The sequence below is a fragment of the Chrysochloris asiatica genome, unplaced genomic scaffold (assembly GCF_000296735.1).
Source record: "Chrysochloris asiatica unplaced genomic scaffold, ChrAsi1.0 scaffold00090, whole genome shotgun sequence".
In the NCBI taxonomy this organism is placed as follows: Eukaryota; Metazoa; Chordata; class Mammalia; order Afrosoricida; family Chrysochloridae; genus Chrysochloris; species Chrysochloris asiatica.
In genome coordinates, this window is record NW_006408608.1 from 10,788,434 (window position 1) to 10,810,416 (window position 21,983).

The following is a 21,983-nucleotide window of genomic DNA, read 5'->3' on the forward strand; positions in this document are numbered from 1 at the left end:
GGTCAGCAGCTCAAATCCTCCAGGCCCTCCACGTGAGAGAGATGAGGCTTTCCACAGCTTGCAGTTAAACAGCCTTGTGGCCCAATATTCCATGTTGTTGTTATTGGAACTCCTCCTACACGTCTCGCTGCTCGAAGTTCTCGCTGCTCGAAGTTCTCGCTGCTCGAAGTCTATATATATATATAAATTTAAAGACTAGGGTACTGGAAAAGTCCACCACTAGGAATGCCATCTAGTGGCCATCATTTTGATTCTAACACATGTTGACCCCATGTGTATCAAAGTAGAACTGTGCTCCATTGGGCTTATAATGACTGTTTTTGAGGATTTCATCAGGATTTCTTTCCAGTGTGCCTCTGGGTGGACTCAAACCTCCAACCTTTCAATTAACTGTCAAACATGTTACCCATTTGCCCCACTCAGGAACTTCATATGTGGACACCAGGTGCAAGTTTGCTAGCTTGTGTCTATACTTATGCATTCTTATGCAGGAAATACAACATGGTAAAATAAACTTGCATGTTCATGTTTGTGTTTTATTGTAACAGTTTTAAAGGTGTTGACTCAGTAGTATGGTTCATGATGTTTGCAAGGTTATTGATTTAGGGAGACTTAAAATCAGCCTTCATTAGGTGAAAAAGAAGAGAATATAAAGATAGACATATTTGCAATTTGCAATTTTTGTCTTAAAATTTCATAGGTCCACAGTTCTTCAAGGAGGTGAACCCTAGTTACTAAGGAGGAATCCTGTATTAAGCTTACTCATAATAAAGGGCTTTATTATTCTCTTTAGCAAATGATTATTGAGCACCTACATATACCAGGCACTATACGGGTTAAGGACTCTTGATGTGGTACTGTAGGATCAGCACTGGACTGTGAACCATAAGGTCAGCAGTTCAAACCTAGCTGCCACTCCTTGGACCCTATACAAGGTTGCTATGAATCAGAACCAACTCAACAGCACTTAACAACAACAACAACAAAATACGTGTTGAAGGGAAGGAAGAGAATCTCTGGGTCCTGAGCAACACTTATGAAAGAGAATAGGAGTTTAGTGAAAGATACTGTCTAGTGTTGGAGAAGATGTGGTGTTGTCATATTGAGGTAACTAACTCCTCAGATTCTCTTTGCTTTTCCTTTTCAGTCTGAAGTTTCAACTGGAGTGAAAAAAAGTGGATCACAGCCCAATCCCGAGGTAGGCTGTTGTGTTTGCTGCTCTTCTTTTGGGGAAGATACGTATAAAAGCCACTGCAAAGTAGACGTCTCTGACAGGCCAGTACCTAACACTGTAGGGAAAAGCTACTGACGGACCTGAAAACTTTTCATGCTAGCCTGTGGCTTTTGTTTTTGCTGCAGAGGTTGGAAAATACTCTTTTTGGACCTCATGACTGCTCCCATGCCCCTCCAGATGGTAGTCTTATCATCCCAACTAGCGGTAAGGTCGAGGGCCTTCTAGAATATCTGGAGGATTCTGGGGAAACTGCCTGGTATAAAATCTAGCCAGCTTTGCCCTTACTAACTTCTCTACCTATATAGGCCCTGTGCCAGTTCAGAAACAGGCAAGCCTCTTCCCTGACCATAAAGAAGAGGAGTCCTCCTCACTGGACACCAAGTGCCTGATTGCTTCTGCTGTTATCACCATATTTAATGTAAGTGCTATAGACACTGAGTTGATGTAGGTTCCCAGGGATTTATTGGGTTTATCACACAACCTGTCTGCTACCTCTGAGACTACAGCCAAAAGTCCAGCCCATCAGTGGTAGGAAAAGGCATGAGTCAGCTTGGCAAGATGCTGTTTGTTATTCTGGGTAGGTGATGAAGAAATCTCAGAAGAAGAAAAAAAAAAAAGCTGATGCCTCAAATAGGTACTCATGCATAGCAGGGATGAGGTTGTGGGCTCAGCTAACACAGAAGTAGGACTTTTCATGTGCAGTGCAATCAGGACAGTTCCTCTCAGAAGTGAGGGTCTTTGATGACTGGAGAGTGGGCTGCACTTACCTTCCTGCTGGCGCCATCATAGCTATTTGCCTGAGTGAAGAAGAGAAATCGTTGAAGGGCATTTTTCTGTGTTTTGACTCAGTAGAGACAGTGAAAAGCAAGTTTGCAGGCAACAGTAAGTGAATAGAAACTTGTTTTCCATCCCAGAAAGAAGGCTAAATCATGCTAGTTAGTGATTCTGGCCAGCCTGGAGGCCTGTGTGGCTAAGTGGGCCTGAACTACACGTTAAGTCATGATGAGGCCTTCTAGGCTGCTTTTCCTATTAAATGGCTTCTCTTTTCTGCCAGTGATTTGAACCAGGGGACCCTTACAGAAGGGAGCAAGCCTAGGGTGCATTTGTTGGTCAGGACTGACGAACACTGAAATGCTAATAATAAAAGAAGAATGCTCAGAGAAAACACTCACTCCACAGAGGATACCAACGTGATTGAGAGGAAAAATCACAGAACTCAAAATACCGTCTTGGTATTGAGCTTAGCATATTTTCAACTGAAAAGAAGCTGGTGGTACTGCAAACAGTAGGATCCCAACTTACAGCCATTGCATCATGCTAGGGTGCTGAGCTCAGACCAGCAAGATAAGATGGCACCTATAAAATGTGCTACTTGGGATTTAACTTTTTTTTGTAACTTAATTGCATAAATCCAGAGTGGGTCAGGCTTTAGTAATTTGTAAGAAAATACAAAGTTGATGTGAACCCTCAAAGTGACATAACAGCTTAAAACCATTAGCATAGACATTTGTTGTTATTGTTAAGTGCTGTGGTGTCGGTTCTGACTCATAGCGACCCTGTGTAGGGTTTCCAAGAAGCAGCTGGTTGAGTTTGAACTGCCAACCTGTGGTTTGCAGTCCAGTGCTGATCTTATAGCGCCACACCAGAAGTCCCTGAGCCACAGGCATAGAGGTTAGGATTTACAACACGTGCTTGGGGAGACATAGTTCAGTCCATAACAGATAGTTTGCTGGTGTTAGTTACCATTGAGTAAACTCCCCATGTGTACAGAGTAGGATTGCTCCATAGAGTTTTCAAGGCTGTGACCTTTCAGTTGCCGGGTCTGTCTTCCAAGGTGCCTCTGGATGGGTTTCAACCACCAACTATTTGCCTGGTGGTCAAGCACTTAACTGTGCCACCCAGGGTCTCCTCTCTAGGCACTGCAATATGTACTGTTATAGTCCCTGAAACATCAGTGCAAATGCTTAAGAAAAATCAGCCTACTATTACAATAATTAGGACTCTCTCCTCTTCTTGAATACAACTTATCATTTTCAGTTTACTCTGCCCTTACAGGAACCAAGTGCTGAAGAAAATGGAAACTGTCCATTAACAGTTGCACAGAAAAAGGCCCAGAGCATACTGGAGTCCTTCGAGAATCCATTTCGAATGGTGAGTGATAATCCTGTGTATTAAGAGCTGATTTTTGCAGGCCTGGCTGCCTGTGACCTGGAAAAGAAGGCAGGCAATCTGGAGAGAGGAGGCCTCTGAGTATGTTGTATGTCAGCTGCCTTGGTTCTCCAGGTTGAGACTTTGAGTTGCGCTTCTAAAATAAAGCCAGGAAGACCAGATTCCATTTTTTACAGCATCTAATATGCATATTTCCATTTTCTTCAGTATCTGCCCTCACTCGAACACCGTGCCCACATCTCGCAGGCAGGCAAGTTTGACCCATCATCTAAAATATATGAAGTAAGTGGATTTGTCACCTTTTCTAAGAGTTTTCAAAGTCCTTTTGTCTTAGTTTCTTTGTGTCACAGAAATACTTAGTATTCCTGTGAACAGAAATTTATTTTCCTACAGTTGAAGAGGGTTGTGGTGTTAGGTGCTGCAAAAACGGCAGAGAGGCCAGGTCTGCCTTCCTTTGGCTTCACAAGGGGGAAGGAGAATCGAACTTTAAACCAGAGGTCAGACTTGGCGCTACCCTTCTACCTTCTTTGCCGACTTCTGACACCAACCATCCCTTCTATAGCACTCTGCTTTACATCTGAGTTTGCTAATTATTGTAGTGGCCACATAAAAGACAATACTTACGATTATGGACTTTATTAGGGGTGTGAACAAGGTACGATTCAGGATCAGAAACAACTCAGGATACAGCAGTTCTCCAGTCAGGACACTGTTCTGCAGCATGCTTCGGTCTTGTTTGTCTTTGGCCTCTGAGCCATGTGGCCCCTTGACCCTGCTCAGGCAAGTGTTAGAAAGCTCCTTTAGCCCGTCTGTAAATAGAAGAGCACATTCCACAAACCATAGGCATTCATGTTTACTTGGTCCATGGGCTGGAAAGTCTGTGGCTGATCTGTCTCTCCATGCTACCCCTTCTGCTGCCGCTCATGCTCCACTCATGATTCTTCTTTCTGTTTTTTAAATGTTTTATTGTGAATTATGTGATAGATTTTTCTTTGTTGATGATCCTGGGGTCATCTGTTCCTGCGCCTGAGATGGCTCCTTTTAAACCTGTTTCTAGCAAAATGGTAAAACTAACCAATCCTAGCATTAGAGTCCTGTATGCCTTATTTGCATAGTTGTTGTTAGGTGCCATCGAGTCGGTACCGACTCATAGTGACCTTATCACAACAGAATGAAACACTGCCCAGTCCTCGGCCAACCTCACAATTGTTGTCATGCTTGAACCCATTGATGCTGCCACTTTGCCAATCAATGTCTCTGGGCTTCTTCCTCTTTTTCTCTGACTCTCCACCTTACCAAAACATGATATCCTTCTCCAGCGACTGGTCCCTTCTGACAATATGTCCGAAGTATGAGAGAAAAAGTGTGGCCATCCTGGCCTCCATGGAGCACTCTGGCTGCACTTCTACCAATACACATCTGTTGGTTCTTTTGGCAGCCCATGGCACTTTCAATATTCTCCTCCAACACCGTAACTCAAAAGCATTAATTCTTCTACTGTCTTCCTTGTTCACTGTCCAGCTTTTGCATGTATATGAGGTTATTGAAAATTTCATGGCTTGGGTTAGGCACACCTTAATCTTCAAGCTGACATCTTTGTTTTTCAACACTTTAAAAAGGTCTTGTGCAGCAGATTTGCCTAATGCAATACGATATCTTGACTGCTGCTTTCGTGAGTGTTGATGATTGATCCAAGAAAAATGAAGTCCTTTGCAACTTCTAACTTTTCTCCATTTACATGGATGTTATGTATTGGTCCAGTGGTGAGGATTTTTGTTTTCTTTACATTGAGATGTGCCTCTTTGATCTTCATCAGTAAGTATTGTAAGTCCTTTTCACTTTCAGCAATGAAGGTTATATCATCTGCATATCGCAGGTTGTTAATGAGTCTTCTCCAATCCTGATGCCAGGTTTTCTTCATATAACCCAGCTTATCATATTTGCTCAGCATACCGGCTGAGTAAATATGGTGAAAGAATACAACCCTGTCACACACACCTTTCCTAATTTTAAAGCATTCGGTCTTGCCCAATCACTTGGTGGGGGTTAATAAGATGTTGGATACAAAAGCCTTATCAAGTAAATCCATGGTACTTTGAACATGATCAGGAAGGACCAGCCCCTGGAGAAGGACAGCATAATCCTCTCTTCTGAGGAACACCCTACTTACTCCAACACAGATTTGTTTTGACAATCAATGGTACTCTTCCATATTCTTTGCCAACACCATAATTCAAATGCATCAATCCTCTATGTTCAAGAACAAGTTTCAGTCTCTTCTCATAATCCATTTTGGTCTTTGTTTCCTCTTCTTCATTTCCTACAGGATGTTCTGATGTCATCCCACAACCCTTCTGATCTTCTTTCATTAGTGTCTAATACATTAGATTTTTTCTGAGATGGTTTCTAAATCCAGCTCTTTTGGGCTTGATTGAGTTTTCTTCAGGTTCAGCCTGAAATTGCATAGCATTTGATGGTGTGTTTCACAGTGGGCCCCTGGCCTTGTTTTGCCTGATAATACTGGTCTTCTCCATCGTGTATCCCCACAGATATAGTCAATTTGAGGTCCATGTATATAATTGCCGTTTATGTTACTGAAAAAAGGTGCCTACAAAGAATAAGTCCTTATTCTTGCAAATTTCTGTTACCTGATAGCCAGCATCATTTCTATCATCAAAGCCATATTTTTCTAACTACTAATCATTCCTTAGGCAAATCTGCTGCACAAGACCTTTTTTAAGTGTTGAAGAGCAAAGATGTCAGCTTGAGGAGTAAGGTGTGCCTGGCCCAAGCCATGGCATTTTCAGTAACCTCATATGCATGCAAAAACTGGATGGTGAATAAGGAAGGCCGTAGAAGAACTGATGCTTTTGAGTTATGGTGTTAGAGGAGAATATTGAAAGTGCCATGGGCTGCCAAAAGAACCAGTAGATCCGTTTTGGAAAAAGCGCAGCGAGAGTTCTCCTTGGAAGCTAAGATGGCCAAACTTGGTCTCTCATACTTCAGATATACTGTCACTCATACTTCAGATATACTGTCAGGAGAGACCAGTCGCTGGAGAATAATATCATGTTTGGTAAGGTGGAGGGTCAGAGAAAAAGAGGAAGACCCCCAACGAGATGGATTGGCCAAGTGGCAGCATCAGTGGACTCAAGCGTGGCAACAGTAGTGAGATTGACCCAGGATCAGGCAGTGTTTCGTTCTGCTGTTCTTAAGGTTGCTATGAGTTGGTACCGACTCGATGGCACCTAACAACAAAAAAAATCATTCCTTAAGGAGCTCTGGTAGCATAGTGGTTACGAATCAGGCTGCTAACCTCAGGGTCAGCAGTTTGAGACTACCAGCTATTCTGTGGGAGAAAGATGAGGCTTTCTGTTCCGTAAAGATTTACAGCCTCAGAAACCCTGTACAGGGTCACTCTGAGTTGGAACTGACTCCACAGCAAATACCAACAACAATCATGCCTTAGGGAGTCCTGGTGTGGCGCTGTGGGCTAATGCATCAGACTGCAAAGTTGTTTGAAATGCAAGGTCGGTGGTTCAAGCTCACCAGCTGCTCCTTGGAAAACCTATACAGGTTCCTTATGGATCAGAATTGACTCGACAGCACTTAACAACAACAATCATTCCTTATTGTTTCCTACTTTTGCATTCCAGTCACCAATAATGATCAGTGCCTCTTGATTATGTCTTTGATCAATTTCAGACTATCAAATATGTTAGTTAATTTCTTCAATTTCCTCATTGGCTTTATTTGTTGGTTTGTAAATTTGAATAATAGTGGTATTAACTGATCTTGCTTGTTTTGTTGTAACGTTAGGTGCCGTCCAGTCGGCTCCAACTCCTAGTGATCTGTGCACAACATAGCAGAACTGTGCCCGATCTTGCATCATCCTCACCGGTGTTTCATATGAGCTCATTGTTGCCATGACTGTGCGAATCCATCTCATTGAGAGTCTTCCTCTTGTTCTCTGACCTTCCACTTTGCTAAGCTTGATGGACGTCCTTCTCCAGGGACTGGTACCTCCTGACTGCATGCCCAAAGTACATGAGACAAGTCTCACCATCTTGGCTTCTAGAGAGCATTCTGGATGTATGTCTTCCAACACAGATTTGTTTGTTCTTCTGGCAGTCCATGCTCCTTTTAATATTCTTCTCAACACCATTATTCAAATGCATTGTTTCTTCTCTGGTCTTCCCTTGTCACTGTCTAACTTTTACATTTATATGAAGTGATTGAAAATATTATGGTTTGGGTCAGGTGTACCTTAATCCTCAAACTGTTCTTTTTCTTTAACACTTTAAGGAGGTATTGTGCTGCACATTTGTCCTGTGTAATGCATCATTTGATTTGTCAACTGCTGCTTCCATGAGTGTTGATTGTGATACAAGCAAAATGAAGTCTTTGACGACTTAAATATTTTCTTCCCTTATTTATTAATCCAGTTGTGAGGATTTTTGTTTTTGATTTTTTTTTTTTTAATATGGAGGTGTAATCCATACTAAAGACTTCAGTCTTTGATCTTCATAAGTTTTCTTTGCTTTCAGCAAGCAAAATAGTGTTCATCTGCATATCGCTGGTTGTTAATGGGTCTTTCTCCAGTCATGGTGCCACACTCTTTTTCACATAATCCAGTTCTTGGATTATTTGCTCAGCATACAGATTGAATAAGTATGGTGAAAGAATACAACCCTAGTGCACAACTTTCCTGGTTGTATCCCCTCGTCCTGTTCGAACATCTGCCTCTTGGTTTCTTTATAGGTTCTTCATGTGCAGTTTCCTTTTAGGTGTATGGATATTATCACAGACAGCATTGTACTCAGGATAAATATTGAAATGCTTTTTTTGATGATAAACGAGTTATTGTTCATCTTCAATTTGTCATTCTATAGTAAACTTTATGATTTGTCATAGTATAGTAAACTTTATGATTGTGTGATTCAAAATGGCCAACACCAGTCCATTGTAGCTCACTACTGCCTAGGATATTGGTCTGTATGGGCTGCATTTTATTTTTTAATGACTTTCAGTTTTCCTAAATTCAGACTCAGTGGCACTTAACAATAGCGACATTTTGTACATTCCATGTTCTGATTATTTATGAATGTTTGGAGCGGTTTCTTCTCAGTTTGAATTGTGTCCCATCAGCAGATGAAGATCCTAGAAATTTTGCTTTATGTACATCATTAAAGTCAACTCTACTTTGAGGAGGTAGCTCTTCCCCAGTCATATTTTGAGTGCCTTGCAACCTGAGAGGGCTCATCTTCTGGCACTATATCAAACAGTGTTTTGCTGCTATTCATAAGAATTTCAATGGCTAACCTTTTAAAGGAGACCTGGTGTGGTGCTATAGGATAAGCACTGGATTGTTAACCACAGGTCAATGGAAATCCTATCCAGGATCCCTGTAAGTCAGAATTGACTCACCAGCACTTAGCAACAACCTTTTAGAAGTAGTCATTTCCGTAGGCTCTGGGGGGAGATTCTTATCTCAGATTTTCTAACATTCTTCTGGAGTTCCTTGGAAATGGTAAAAGATTTACAGCCTTAGAAACCCTATGGGGCATTCTACACTACTCTGTAGGGTTGTTAAGATTAGCCGGATGGCTGACAATCCCTTTTTATGTCTCAAAGGTGAATAGGTCTAACACACACCCTATATTGCTATGACTCATTAGCATAACAAGAAAACCTTTCCCCCAGGTATGTTGTTAGTGCCATAGTGATCTTGGATAGGGTTTTTAGGAGCGGCTGGTAAGTTTGAGCCACTGATGTTAAGGTTAGCAGTCCATTGCTTACAGCACCACACCAGGACTCCACTCCCAGGTATAGGGTTTAGAATTTCACCACATGTTTTGGGGGACACAATTTAATCGATAACACCCTTGAAGGAAGAAAGGGGACTTAAATGATTGGCCCCCCAGTGTACATTTTAGACAAGTCTACTTCCAGCTGTGGGACTTCCAGCTGTGAGCCTCTCAGAGTGTGAGCACAGAGCATTTTCTAACTGTGCAGTTTTTCCAGGGAAAGGGTCCAGAACTTTTATTAATTATAGTCTCAAAAGTGTTTGGAAACCATTTAAGCAGCAGTATTCTGGTGGTCTGTTTAATTGAAGTTTCATTTGCAGAATAAGATGCACAGGTATTAGTGTATAACATGTGTCTCTTTAAGACTCTTAACAGTAACAGCTTACCTCTTAAAACACTGTCTTAGTATCATTTGGTTTGTTCTATGAACAAGAACACCTGTCCCCCAAGTTCCCATGAGGTAATGGCCCTATTCCTCACTACAAGAAGGACATACTCTGATCATATATGCTCATGGTGGTTATGTGCTCTGGACTTGGTTCCAACTCATAGCGACCCTGAGTAGGGTTTCCGAGGCTGTGAATGTTTACGGGAGCAGAAAGCCTCATCTTTCTCCCGGGGAGAAAGTTTCAAACTGCTGACCCTGAGGTTAGCAGCCCAACTCATAAGCAGTAACTACCAGAGCTCTTCCCATAGCACTCTCTTTAATTAGTCAACCAGAAGCAGGCCGGTACTTGATGGACCTGAGGGTCGTGGTGTTTCTAGAAATGGACAGTCAGGAGGGCTGGTGCCTCCTCTTTCCCTGGTGTGACACATTGGCTAAGTACTCATCCCTCACCATGCTTGATTTGGAAAAGCCCTGGCTCAAACCCCAGCTCCATCATGTGTGCCCTTGGGCAAGTTTTATAACCTCTCTGAACTTGTCTTCTCATCTCTGGAGGAGAGTGATGATAACTTCTTTGCCTCAGGGCTATTGAAGGATGGAATAAACCTACAAAACTATTGTACTGGTAGCTTAGTGGTAGCATAGGAGCTCTGGTAGCGTAGTGGTTATGAATCAGGCTGCGAACCTTAAGGTCAGCAGTTCGAAACTACCAGTCGCTCCGTGGGAGAAAGATGAGGCTTTCTGCTTCCATAAAGATTTACAGCCTCAGCAACCCTGTACAGGGTCGCTATGGGTCAGAACCGACTCGACGACACTTAACAACAACTATTGTACTGAGTCCTTCACAATATGTATTTTATAGCAAAAACTAGCATGAGATTAGATTAGTTTAGTTTCTCCATGACCTTAGATTTGGATTTTATGACTAAGATTGTACATAGTTAGGTTCGTACACCCTGAACCACCTTATTTAAATAAGGTTTTTTTAGGTAACTGAGTTTGGGAGGTTTTAAATTTTGTTTTCATTATAGATTAGCAATCGTTGGAAGCTGGCAAGCCAGGTACAAGTACAAAAAGAATCTAAAGAAACTGCAAAGAAGAAAGCAGCTGAGCAAACAGGTATTACTCACTTTCTGGTAGATTCAGTCAGCCATCAGTGTGCTTGCCAAAGATCAGCTGTTCTGTGTCACAGTTTGTTCAGTCATTCAGTGGAGTGTGAGAGTGAGCAAAGCAGACACGCCCCTGCCCTGTGGCGCTCATCTTCTCTTGAGGGATGGTGGGCACTAAACAGATGTCTGTTGTAGCTGATGGTAGTTGGTACTACGCAGAGAAAGAAATGGGGAGTGCTTAGGATGGGGGCAGGGGGTCGTAGTGGCCGTCCACAGATGGTGGCCAGAGAAAGTAGTCTAATAAACATGACAGCTGAGCAGAGGGCTGCCGTTACCTAGGGATGATGGCCCATCAAGTTCCAGGCCCAGCAGTGGAATTTTGCTGGGCATGCTCTCGGAATTGCCAGGAGGCCAGTGTGGCTGAAGCAGAGTGGGAGATGAGGGAGGAGCACAGGTAGCACCCACTGTGAAGACAGGAGCTTGTGTCCAGTTTTCCACAATTCTCATTGAATCCAGACTTTTGGGAGCCATTAACACTAGGCGAGCCCTGAGATAATCTTTAAACCTCAAACCAAAACTATCTCCTGAAGTCATCTGTAAGGCAAACAGTAAGTGAGCTTAATCAGTAAAGAATGTCTGCCTGGAGTGGTGTACTCTTTTAAGAACTATCTCTATGGGGTCAGATTGACAACAGCTACTGCAAAGATTAGATAGGAAGCCTTAAGGGCCAGTGTGTTTAATGTGGATGGGAAGTGACTGTCGGCGAATTACACATGTAAAAATTGGTGTGTGTTTGGCTATCCAGTTATGAAAATAGAACATGTTTTAGATCACTCTTTCCACTGGGTTGAGAGTGAGGGCAGGAAGACCAGTTAGGAGACATCTTTAAGCCAAAATAACGGTGGCTTGGATTAAAAGTCTTCCAATTTTGGATGTATCCTCCAAGTGAAGCCATCAACATTTGATGATGAGGTGGATGTGGTTTGTGAGAGCAAGGAAGCAGCCATGGACACAAGAAGGTTTTGTCTTGAGCAACTAGAAAAGATTGCCTTCAGTTGAATGAGGCTGTCGAAGATATAAGTACGAAATCATTTTGGTTCTTGACATGTGTTAAGGTTGAGATCCCTGTTAAACATCTTCAGTATGATGTCTCATTGCAGTTTGATCTGCTGGTCTGGGTTCATGAGCAAGGGGCCTGCTAGAGGTGTCAGATTAGGAGGGTGAGGATGAGAAGAGTAGCTGAGCTTGAGCTCTTTGGCAGTCTGCCCCAGTGAGATTAGGGCTGTGGGGAGGAATTGGCAAAGGTGACCAGGAGCATCTGAGAGGTAGAGGGGAACAAGAGTGGTGCCCGAAGCCAGTGAAGGAAGAGCTTGTTGACTGGTGAATCGAGGAACAAGAAGAGTGGAGACTTGGCCCTGATTTCAGCACCTCCATGACAGTTGTGTTCTCTCTTGCAGCTGCCCTGGAGCAGGCAAAGGAAGAGTACAGGGCCACCGTGGAACAGGCTGTGTCTGTCCGACAACAGGCCGTGGTAAGGAGCCTCTCCTGTTTTGTCCTTTTAGAACCTGGGCACCTGGTACTAGTCAGGATTGCCTTATGGCATCTGAGGAGGCCTGGCCCTGTACTTCAGATGAAGGCTTTCTACTTCACAGCTGATTTTAGCTTTTTTCTTTTTTGAGAGGAAAAGTGCCTGCCTTTTCTCCTCAAAACAGTTTTTGTTGTCATTTTTCTTAACTAGCTTCCTTCTGTGTTGATGGTAAATGTGCCATCCTATTATCTACAGTAGTAGACAAAGTATTAAAGCCTATAGTCTGGAAGCTTCTTGTGTGTCCCACTCTGCCTACACGTTCTCTAACACCCCCAGAGTGCTCTGAAATTCGGAGCCTCTTTCTTTTTTAAATGGCCTGATAGCACTTTCCAAAGAACAATGTGGATCTCCAATCAGTGTGACTGTCCTCCAGTCCCAAAACTGGTCTGAATCCCCGCCCCATCCTCTCATATCACTGAGGCCCCTTCCATACCACATGGCCGCTGAGTCACTGTCTCGTACTGATGTTGGAGATGGCCAGGGTTCTCCCCTCTCATGGCCTTTCCTGTTTCTTCCTTCCACTGTGTTAAATACACAGCTAGAGAATGCTGCTAAAAAGAGAGAGCGGACAGTAAGTGATCCAAAGACCACAGAACAGAAACAAGGGAAGAAACGACTCAAAATTTCCAAGAAGCCAAAGGACCCAGACCCAGCAGAAAAAGAATTCACCCCTTATGACTACAGCAAGTCGGATTTCAGGGCTTTTGCAGGTGAGAAAGCAACTGGTAACATAGGAGGAAGTTCTGGTCACACTGATGGAAGGAGGCAGTGGTGAGAAGGGAGAGTCTGGCATAGGCCCTGACCAAGCTCTGCCTGAGAAAACGTAACAGTGAACAGTAAGGGCAAACCAAAGAAACAGTGATGGCAGACAGAAGCCACCCCTCCCCTGTGGGAGCAGGCTCTCCTAGGAGCTGCTGTAGGGGTCTGGCAAGATGTCATCCATTGTGACTGTGGTACCATCCTTCCTCACAATAGCTTCTTGTGCCCATTAACAGTGTCTCTCAATCTCTCTTTCTCCTCTCTCTCTCTCACACACACACACACAACAAAGGTTTTGTTGGAAAATTATGATGCCCATGAGGTGCCGTTCTCATGGTTCCTTAATCTTTGAGAGTAGTCCTCTTTGAAGGGACTTCAGGTAACTTCTTAGCCCCTATAACAGGCTTCCTGGCAGCATGTCCCTTTGGAAGAAAGAGCAAGTATCCTTCCTGCAGGAGCAGCCCACCTCACCTGCAGTGGCACCACTGGGTGCTCACAAGCCTGCACCTGAAAGTTGCTAAGGCTTTGGCCCTCTGCCCTTCACTTCCTGAGAAGCACACCTGGTCTCTAGGTTTCCCTTATCATCTAGAACATCGTCTATTCGTGTACACCAGTCACTAACGACTCACCGTTACAGTGGTGACTGGCTGAGAAGTTACCATGTATGTGGCTGGCCCACAGCGGAGCCTCTTCTCTCTGTGTGGGAATCCCTCAACTCCTCACTGGTGTCTCTGTCTCACCTACCAGGAAACAGCAAATCCAAGCCGTCCCAATTTGATCCAAACAAGCAGACTCAAACTGGCAAGGTAAGAGGACCAGGCGACTCTAGCATGGTGGGTCCATCCAAGAGTCCTTTCCACGTATTTTTCCCTCACTTCATTTCTTCCCAAGTGCCCAAATCAGTGATCCCAGCAGTGGGAGGAAAAAATGGCATTTCGAAGCCAGTGTGAGGTTATACAAGGTATTTCTCTTGTGTTTGCTGCCACGAGAACTTCAGCCCTGAGCCACAAATGTGCCCACGTGGGTATCAGTGCCAGCGGCGAGGAAAGCAGCATTATACCTGTGGGACTGGAGTCTGTGATTGGCCACCTGAGCCTTGTGTATTTTCCTGTGTATCTTATCATTGTCATAAGTTTAAATGGCTTCTTATCTTTTCAGAAATGTCTTGCAGTCAAAAAGCCTAAACAGTCAGCTGGAAACAAAAGCATGTCTTTTCCAACTGGCAAATCAGACAGGTATGTGACCCACGCCCATATGATGGTCTAGGGAGACACACCCTGCCAGACTGTGTCTGCCAGGTGACAGTAGCTCAGAACACAGCTCGAGGTCCCTTGCTCTGTCATTCAGAAAACTTAAATTCGGGGAATGAATTTGCCTAGTGCCACCTGTCACATAGCTTGTCACTGCATTACAGGACTTAGATTCCAGTTGTCCTTCATTCTTTCCTGTTGCCATACAGTTTCCTGGGGTCTGGTCCCCTTCATGCAAATAGGTCTTAGCTTTTCCCAGATTACCCACTGTGCTTATCCTCAATAAGCAAATGTGGGCAGTTATTATTTAAGAACTTTTTCATTAAAAAGCATGAGATCCTAGTACTTAAAGCAGAGTCTGAGGTCATAGGACATGGCCCAAGGTTTGGTGTTATGAAGCCAACTCTGCAGTTTCAGATCTTGAACATCCCAGCCAAGCCTGTGTGGGCAGTGAGTCGTGCCCTAGCCCCACTCAGGGAAGCCTGGCTGCCTAGCTTTGTGTTCTGTGAGTCCGGCACAAAGCCTTTCTCCCTCCGTTCTGCATGACTAGGGCTCACAACCTGGTGTGAACCTCAACAAAGAGCAGACAGTTGACCAAACTAAAAAGGCTAATCCTGTTTTCACACGTTCTTTACAGGGGTTTCAGGCACAACTGGCCGAAGAGATAGTGTTGGAAGATACCTTGGAAATCCCCCAGTGGACTGGGAGTACCACATAGTGGTGCTGGTTTTGTACAGACATTTTAAACCATTAAATATAGTTCTTACTGGAAAAGAGCTGGTGCTTGGGTTTTCCTTTGTTGCCACCAGAGCTCTGGCATGTTGGTGCCAGATTCCATCCTATCGAAATTATTATCTGCAGCTGTCTGTGGGCAGAGGTGAGGTGAGTGTGCCCTTCAAGGTTACTGTGACTTACAGAGAACTCCAGAACCATCCCCGAGGAAGAATCCAGGAGAGACTTCAGTGACTCACGAACAGGGAGCACCTGCCCTTTCATCTGCCTACCTTTCCATCTAGAGACTCCTGAGGGTCCCTTATTGTCTCCACGGGCCTCAGAGCAAGGGGCATGAAGACCATTGGGAAAAATCCTGTGGAAAGAGAGCTGATGAGGAGCTACAGAGCTACCAGAGGACCTGTCCTACTTTTTATCCATCCCTCCTTTTCCCAACTTTGTTTTTTCCTGGTTATACAAATAACAGGAGGTTCCATGTAGGAAATGTGGAAAATAGGAAAGTACTGAGGAAAATTCAGTCACCTGTAATCGTACCACAATCTTGAACATATCTCCCTACCAGCTTTTTTCTACATGTGTACGTTGTTCATTACAATTGAGTTCATTCCTGTTCATGGCAAACCATGTGTGCAGAGTAGAAATGCTCCATAAGGGTTTCAGTGGCTTTGACTTTTCTTAACCAGGTCACTCACTACACCTGTCTTCTAAGGTGTCTCTGGGTTGGGTTGGTTCAGATTTCCAGCCTTTTGGCTGGTAGTCTACTCCTTAACTATTTTGCCATACACACACACAAAAACATAAACCCATGGTCATCGATTCAATTCCAACTTAACAATCCTAAGTAGGGTTTCCAAGACTGTAAATCTTTATGGGAGCAGACAATCTCAACTTTCTCATGAGAGGCGGCTTGTAGGTTTAAACTGTTGGTCTTTTGATTAACATCCCAGCACCTAACCCACAGCACCACCATACATATATATGTATGTGTGTGTACAAAACTGGGTTTGTATTTCTGTAGATTTTCACTGTTTATGAGACATCTCATTCTAAAATGTTTTTAACCAATCCTGTATTAAACATTTTTCATTTTTATGCTATTCTAAATAATGTAGCATTGAATTTCTTACATAAATCTTTGCCTAATCTCTACTTAATTCTTTATAATTCCATTAATTTTAGGCCTGAGATTGATGATAAAGTAAAAAAAAGCACAGGATAATACCATTGTTTTTGTTTTCACAAATACTTTAACTAGGAATCCTGATTCTTTGAAATTGATGCAAAAATTATTAAGGAACAACTGTGTGTGATGTCCTGGGATATCAGGCAGAGTCGAACATCACACTGCCATCAAAGAGCTCCCAGTCAAGAGCAGAGAATGAGGGTTTGTATTAGAGCATGTTAGGTGCTTTCTCGTTGGTTCAGACTCATAGTGACCCTACGCACAGCAAAACGAACACGGCCCAAACCTGCACCATCCTCACAATTGTTACGTTTGAGGCCAGTCCTGCTGACACTGTGTCATTCCATCTTGTTAGGGGTCTTCCTCTTTTTAACTAACCCTCCACTTTTCCAAGCATGATGTCCTTCTCCAGGAATTGGCCTGGCCCCTCCTGACAACATGTCCAAAGTCTGAGAGACAGTCTTGCCATCCTGGCTTCTAAGGAACATTCTGGCTATACTTCCAATGTAGATTTGTTTGTTGTTCTGGCAGTCTCCACCACCATAATTTCAAATACATCAGCTCTTCTCCAGTCTTTATTTGTTATCCAACTTTAACATGCTTATGAACCAATTGAAAATACCATGGCTTAAGTCAAATCTACCTTAGTCCTTAAAGTGACATCTTTGCTCTTGAACACTTTATAGAGGTCTTGTACAGCAGATTTCCCCAAAGCAACATGTCGTTTGATGTACTGTCTGCTGCTCCCATGAGTGTTGATTGTGGATCCAAGTCTTTGACAACTTCAGTATTTTCTCCATTTACCATGTTGTTATTTATTGATCCAGTGGTGAGGATTTTCTTTTTTCACATTGAGGTACAATCCATACTGAAAACTGTAGTCTTTGTCATTAGTAAAGTACTTCAAGTCTTCTTCACTTCCTCTAAGTAAGGTTGTGTCATCTGCATATCATAGGCTGTTGATGAGTCTTCCTCTAATCCTGATCCCATGTTCTTCATATAAGCCAATTTCTCAGATTATTTGCTCAGCAAACAGTTTGAATAAGTATGGTGAAAGGATACAACCCTGACACACACCTTTCCGGATTTTGAACCATTTAGTATCTCCTTGTTCTCTTCTAACAACTGTCTCTTGATTTATGTACACATTCCTCATGAGTACAATTAAGTGTTCTGGAGTTCCTATTTATCACAATGTTATCCACATAGTCAAATACCTTTGCATAAAGTATAAATAAACATCTTTCTGGTATTCTACTGTATTCAACCAAGATCCATCTGATGTCAGCAGTGATATCCCTCATTCCAGTTCTTCTGAATCCATATTAAATTTTTGGCAGTTCCTTATTGATGCATTCCTGCAACCGTTTTTGAGTTACCAGAGCAAAAGTTTACTTCCATGTGATATTAATGATACTGTGTTTTGGTTCTGCATCCATTAGATCACCTTTCTTTGAAATGCGGATCTTCAGTAGGTTGGCCAGATTTCTTGATAAAGACAAGTAAATGACTCTAGCACTGCATTCGTTTTTGATACACTTCAATTTGTATTTCCATCCATTTCTGGAGCCTTGGTTTCCCCAGTGCAGCTTATACTTCTTCCTTTAATACTATCTATTCTTGATCATACGCTACCTCTTGAAGTAGTTGAACACTGACCAATTGTTTTTGGTTCAGTGACTCTTATGTATTTCTCTCATCTCTTTGATGCTTTCTGTATCATTCAGTATTTTGCATAGAATTCTATGCATAACAGAACAAAATACTGCCCAGTTATGCACCAATCTCACAATCCATGTTACACTTGAGACTATTACTGCAGTCACTATGCCAATCCGTCTAGTTGGGGTCTGCCTCTTTTTCACTGACCCTCCATTTTACCAATCACGATGTCCTGCTTCAGGGACTGGTCCCTCCTGGTAATATGTTCATCGTCTGAGAGACAGTCTTGCCATTTTGGCTCTTAAGGAACATTCTGGCGGTATTTTTTCCAACACAGATTGGTTTGTTCTTCTAGCATTCAGTTGTACTTTTAATATTTTTCTCCAACACCATAACTCAAATGCATCAATTCTTCTACAGACAATAAGGATTCATTGTCCAACTTTCACATGCATATGAGGCTATTGAAAATACCATGGCTTGGGTCAGGTGCACCTTAGTCCTCAAACTGACATCTTTGCTCTTGAACACTGGAAAGAGGTCTTGTGTACCAGATTTGCCTAATGCAATACACTCTGATTTCTTGACTGCTGCTTCCATGAGTTGATGGTTGATCCCAGCAAAATGAAGTTTTTGATAGCTTAAATCTTTTCTCCACTTATATGGATGTTATTTTTTGAGCCAGTGGTGAGGATTTTTGTTTTTTTAATATAAAGAACTTTGATCTTCATCAGTATTTTAAGTCCTCTTCACTTTGAGCAGGTTGTATCATCTGCATATCACAGATTGTTAATGAGTCTTCCTCCAATCCTGATGCAATGTTTTTCTTCATATAATCCAGTTTCTTGGACTATGTGCTCAACATACAGGTGAAAGAACACACCTGGCACACACCTTTCCTGATTTTAAACCATTCGGCATCCCCTTTCTGTTCTAATGCCTGCTTCTTAGTCTATGTACAGGTTCTTATTGAGTGCAATTAAATGTTCCAGAATACTCATTCTCTGCAGTGTTGTCCATAACTTGTCATGATCCATAGCGTCAAAAGTCTTTGTGTAGTCAATAATGCACAGGTAAACATCTTTCTGGTGTTCTCTGCTTTCAGCCAAGATTAGTCTGACATCAGCAATAATATCCCTTGTTCTACATCCTGATCAGAATCCAGTTTGAACCATTACAATTCCTTGTCATTGTACTTTTGCAGCCGTTTTTGAATTGGCTTTAACAAAATTTTAGTTGCATGTGATAGTAATGATACTGTATGATGAATCCCACACTCCTTTGGGTCATCTCTCTTTGGAATGGGCATAAATATGGATCTCTTCAAGTCAATTGGCATAGATGACTAAGTGCCTCCAGTGCTGCATTAATTTGTTGAAAGATTTCAATTTGTATTCCATCAATTTCCAGTGCTTTGTTCTTTGCCAGTTCCTTCAGTGCACCTTGGACTTCTTCCTTCGGTACCACTGGGTCTTGATTATATGCTACCTCTTGAAATGGTTGAATATCAACCATTTCTTTTGGTACAGTGACTCTGTATTCCTTCAATCTTTTAATGCATCATTCAATATTTTGCCCAAAGAATCCTTCATTAATGGCTTTAGTGGTTGGCATTTATACAACTTTAATAATAGTGGTATTAACTAGTAATAATTAACTATTAATATAACTATTAATAATATGACTTATTTAGTGGTTGGTGTTTAGTTGGTAAAGTATAACTATTATTTAGCAATTGGTGTTTACACAATTTTAATAATAGTGGTATTAACTAGGCATATGAATATTAATCACAGATGGTATTATACTTCAAGAAATGTTCTTTCTGAAAATGAATGCAACACCATTCCTCTTCAGTTTGTCAATCCTAGCATAGTAAACCATATGATTGTCAGATTCAAATGGCCAATACCAGTCCATTTCACTAATGCCTAAAATATCAATGTTTTATCCATTTCACTTCATTTTTGACAACTTCCAATTTTCCTAGATTCATACTTTGTTCTCTGTTCTGATTACTAATGGATGTTTACAGCTATTTCTCCCTCAGCAAATGAAGTTCCTGAAAGCTTTACTCCATTTGTGTCATCACAGTCAACTCTACTTTGAGGAGGCAGCTCTTCTCCAGTGTATTTTGAGTGCCTTCCAACCTGAAGGGCTCATCTTCCAGCACTATATCTGACAGTGTGCTTGCTGGTGCTCTTCATCATGTTCCAATGTTCCATTTTCTGTACTATCTGACAGTGTTCCACTGCTATTTATAATGTTTTCAGTGACTAAACATTCAGAAGTGGTCTGCTTCTCCTTCATCTTAGTCTGGAAGCTCATCCGAAACCTTTCTACCATTGGTGTTCCTGCTTGTATTTAAAATAGCTCTGGCATAGGTTCCAGCATCATAGCAACATCCAAGCCACCATAATAATGGCAAAGTGACAGACAAGTGGTGGTATAATTGCCATTTATGTTGTTGACAAAACGTATTTGCAATGAATACGTTTTTGGTCTGTCATGCGATTTCTTGCATCATGTCTATTACCAAGGCCATATTTTCTAACTACTGATCCTTCCTCTTTGTTTTCAACTTTTACATTCCAATTACCAGTAATTGTATCTTGGTTGGATGTTCAATAATTTTTAGACTGTAGAAGTTGGTAGAATTCTTCAATTTCTTCATCTCTGGCTTTAATTGTTAAGTGCCTTTGAATCAGTTCTAACTCATAAACCCTCCTGTACAGGGTTTCCAAGGAGTAGCTGGTGAGATTGAACCACCGACCCTGAAATTCAAACCGACCTTACAGTCCAGCGCATTAACCCATAGTGCCACACCAGAACTCCTTGGTGCATCAATTTTAATAATAGTTGTATTGCCTGGTCTTCCTTGTAGGTATCTGGGTATTATCCTATCACATACAGCATTGTACTTCAAGATAGATATTGAAATGTTCTTTTTGATGAAAGTGGTGTCGTTCCTTTTAATTTGTTCCTGGCATAGTAAAACCATATGCGTATTCAATTCAAAATGGCCAGCACCATTCCATTTCAGCTTACTAATGCCTAGAATATCAGTCTTTATACATTCCATTTTGTTTTTGATGAGTTTCAAATTTCCTAGAGTCATACGTTGTACATTATACATTTTGATTATGAATGGTTGTGTGCAGCTGTTTCTTCTCATTTTGAATTGGGTGCATCAGCAAATGAAGATCCCGATAAAGCTTTGCTCCACTCATGTCATTAAGGTCAACTTTATTTTGAGGAGACAGTTCTTCGTCTGTGGTATTTTGAGTACCTTCCAATCAGAGAGACTTACCTTTAGCACTCTATCTGACAATGTTCTGCTGCTGTTCATAAGGTTTTCAGTGGCTAAGCATTCAGAAGTGGTCTGCCGCTCCTTCCTATTCAGTCTTAGTCTGGAAGCTCTGCTAAAACCTGTCCACCATGGCATAGCTTCCAGAATCATAGCAACACACAAGCCTGCCACATTACAACATATTGAAAGATAAATAAATTGTTGTTAGGTGCCATCACATTGGTACCGACTTATAGTGACCCTATGTACAACAGAACAAAACACTGCCCAGTCCTGGGCCAACCTCACAATCATTGCTATACCTGAGCCCATCACTGCTGCCACTGTGCCAGTCCATCTTGTTGGGGGTGGGTCTTCCTTTTTTCTCCAACCTTCCACTTTACTAACATGTTATTCCTCTCCAGTGACTTGTCCCTCAGATAGTATGTCCAAAGTATGAGAGACGAAGTTTGGCCATCTTTACTTCCAAGAAGCACTCTGGTTATACTTCTTCCAACACAGATTGGTTTGTTCTTTTGGCAGTCTGTGGTACTTTTAATATTCTTCTCCAACACCATAACTCAAATGTATTAGTTCTTCTACTGTCTTCCTTATTCACTGTCCAACTTTCACGTGCATTTGAGGTTACTAAAACTACCATGGCTTGGGTCAGGCGAACCTTAGTCCTCAAACTGGTATCTTTGCTCTTCAACACTTTAAAAAGGTCTTATGCCGCAGATTTGCCTAATTCAAAAGTCACTTGATTTCTTGACTGCTGCTTCCATGAGTGTTCATGGTTAATCCAAGAAGTATGAA

The 21,983-nt window shown here is 42.1% G+C and overlaps 1 protein-coding gene across 2 annotated transcripts in view; it reads left to right on the forward strand.

Annotated features, from left to right (window-relative positions):
* EXOSC10 (exosome component 10) overlaps positions 1 to 15,056 on the forward strand; it is a 40,108-nt gene extending 25,052 nt beyond the window's left edge. Inside the window, exons 15-25 of one of the 2 annotated variants that reach the window (XM_006866390.1) lie at positions 1,148 to 1,198; positions 1,360 to 1,438; positions 1,540 to 1,652; positions 3,290 to 3,385; positions 3,611 to 3,685; positions 10,627 to 10,714; positions 12,162 to 12,235; positions 12,831 to 13,002; positions 13,799 to 13,857; positions 14,210 to 14,286; positions 14,939 to 15,056. In XM_006866390.1, the coding sequence (XP_006866452.1) occupies positions 1,148 to 1,198; positions 1,360 to 1,438; positions 1,540 to 1,652; positions 3,290 to 3,385; positions 3,611 to 3,685; positions 10,627 to 10,714; positions 12,162 to 12,235; positions 12,831 to 13,002; positions 13,799 to 13,857; positions 14,210 to 14,286; positions 14,939 to 14,969 (915 nt within the window). In that variant the 3' untranslated portion in view covers positions 14,970 to 15,056. The remainder of the gene's footprint in view (positions 1 to 1,147; positions 1,199 to 1,359; positions 1,439 to 1,539; positions 1,653 to 3,289; positions 3,386 to 3,610; positions 3,686 to 10,626; positions 10,715 to 12,161; positions 12,236 to 12,830; positions 13,003 to 13,798; positions 13,858 to 14,209; positions 14,287 to 14,938) is intronic. The other variant, XM_006866391.1, reaches the window with a different exon arrangement.
* The last annotated feature ends 6,927 nt before the right edge of the window (positions 15,057 to 21,983 follow it).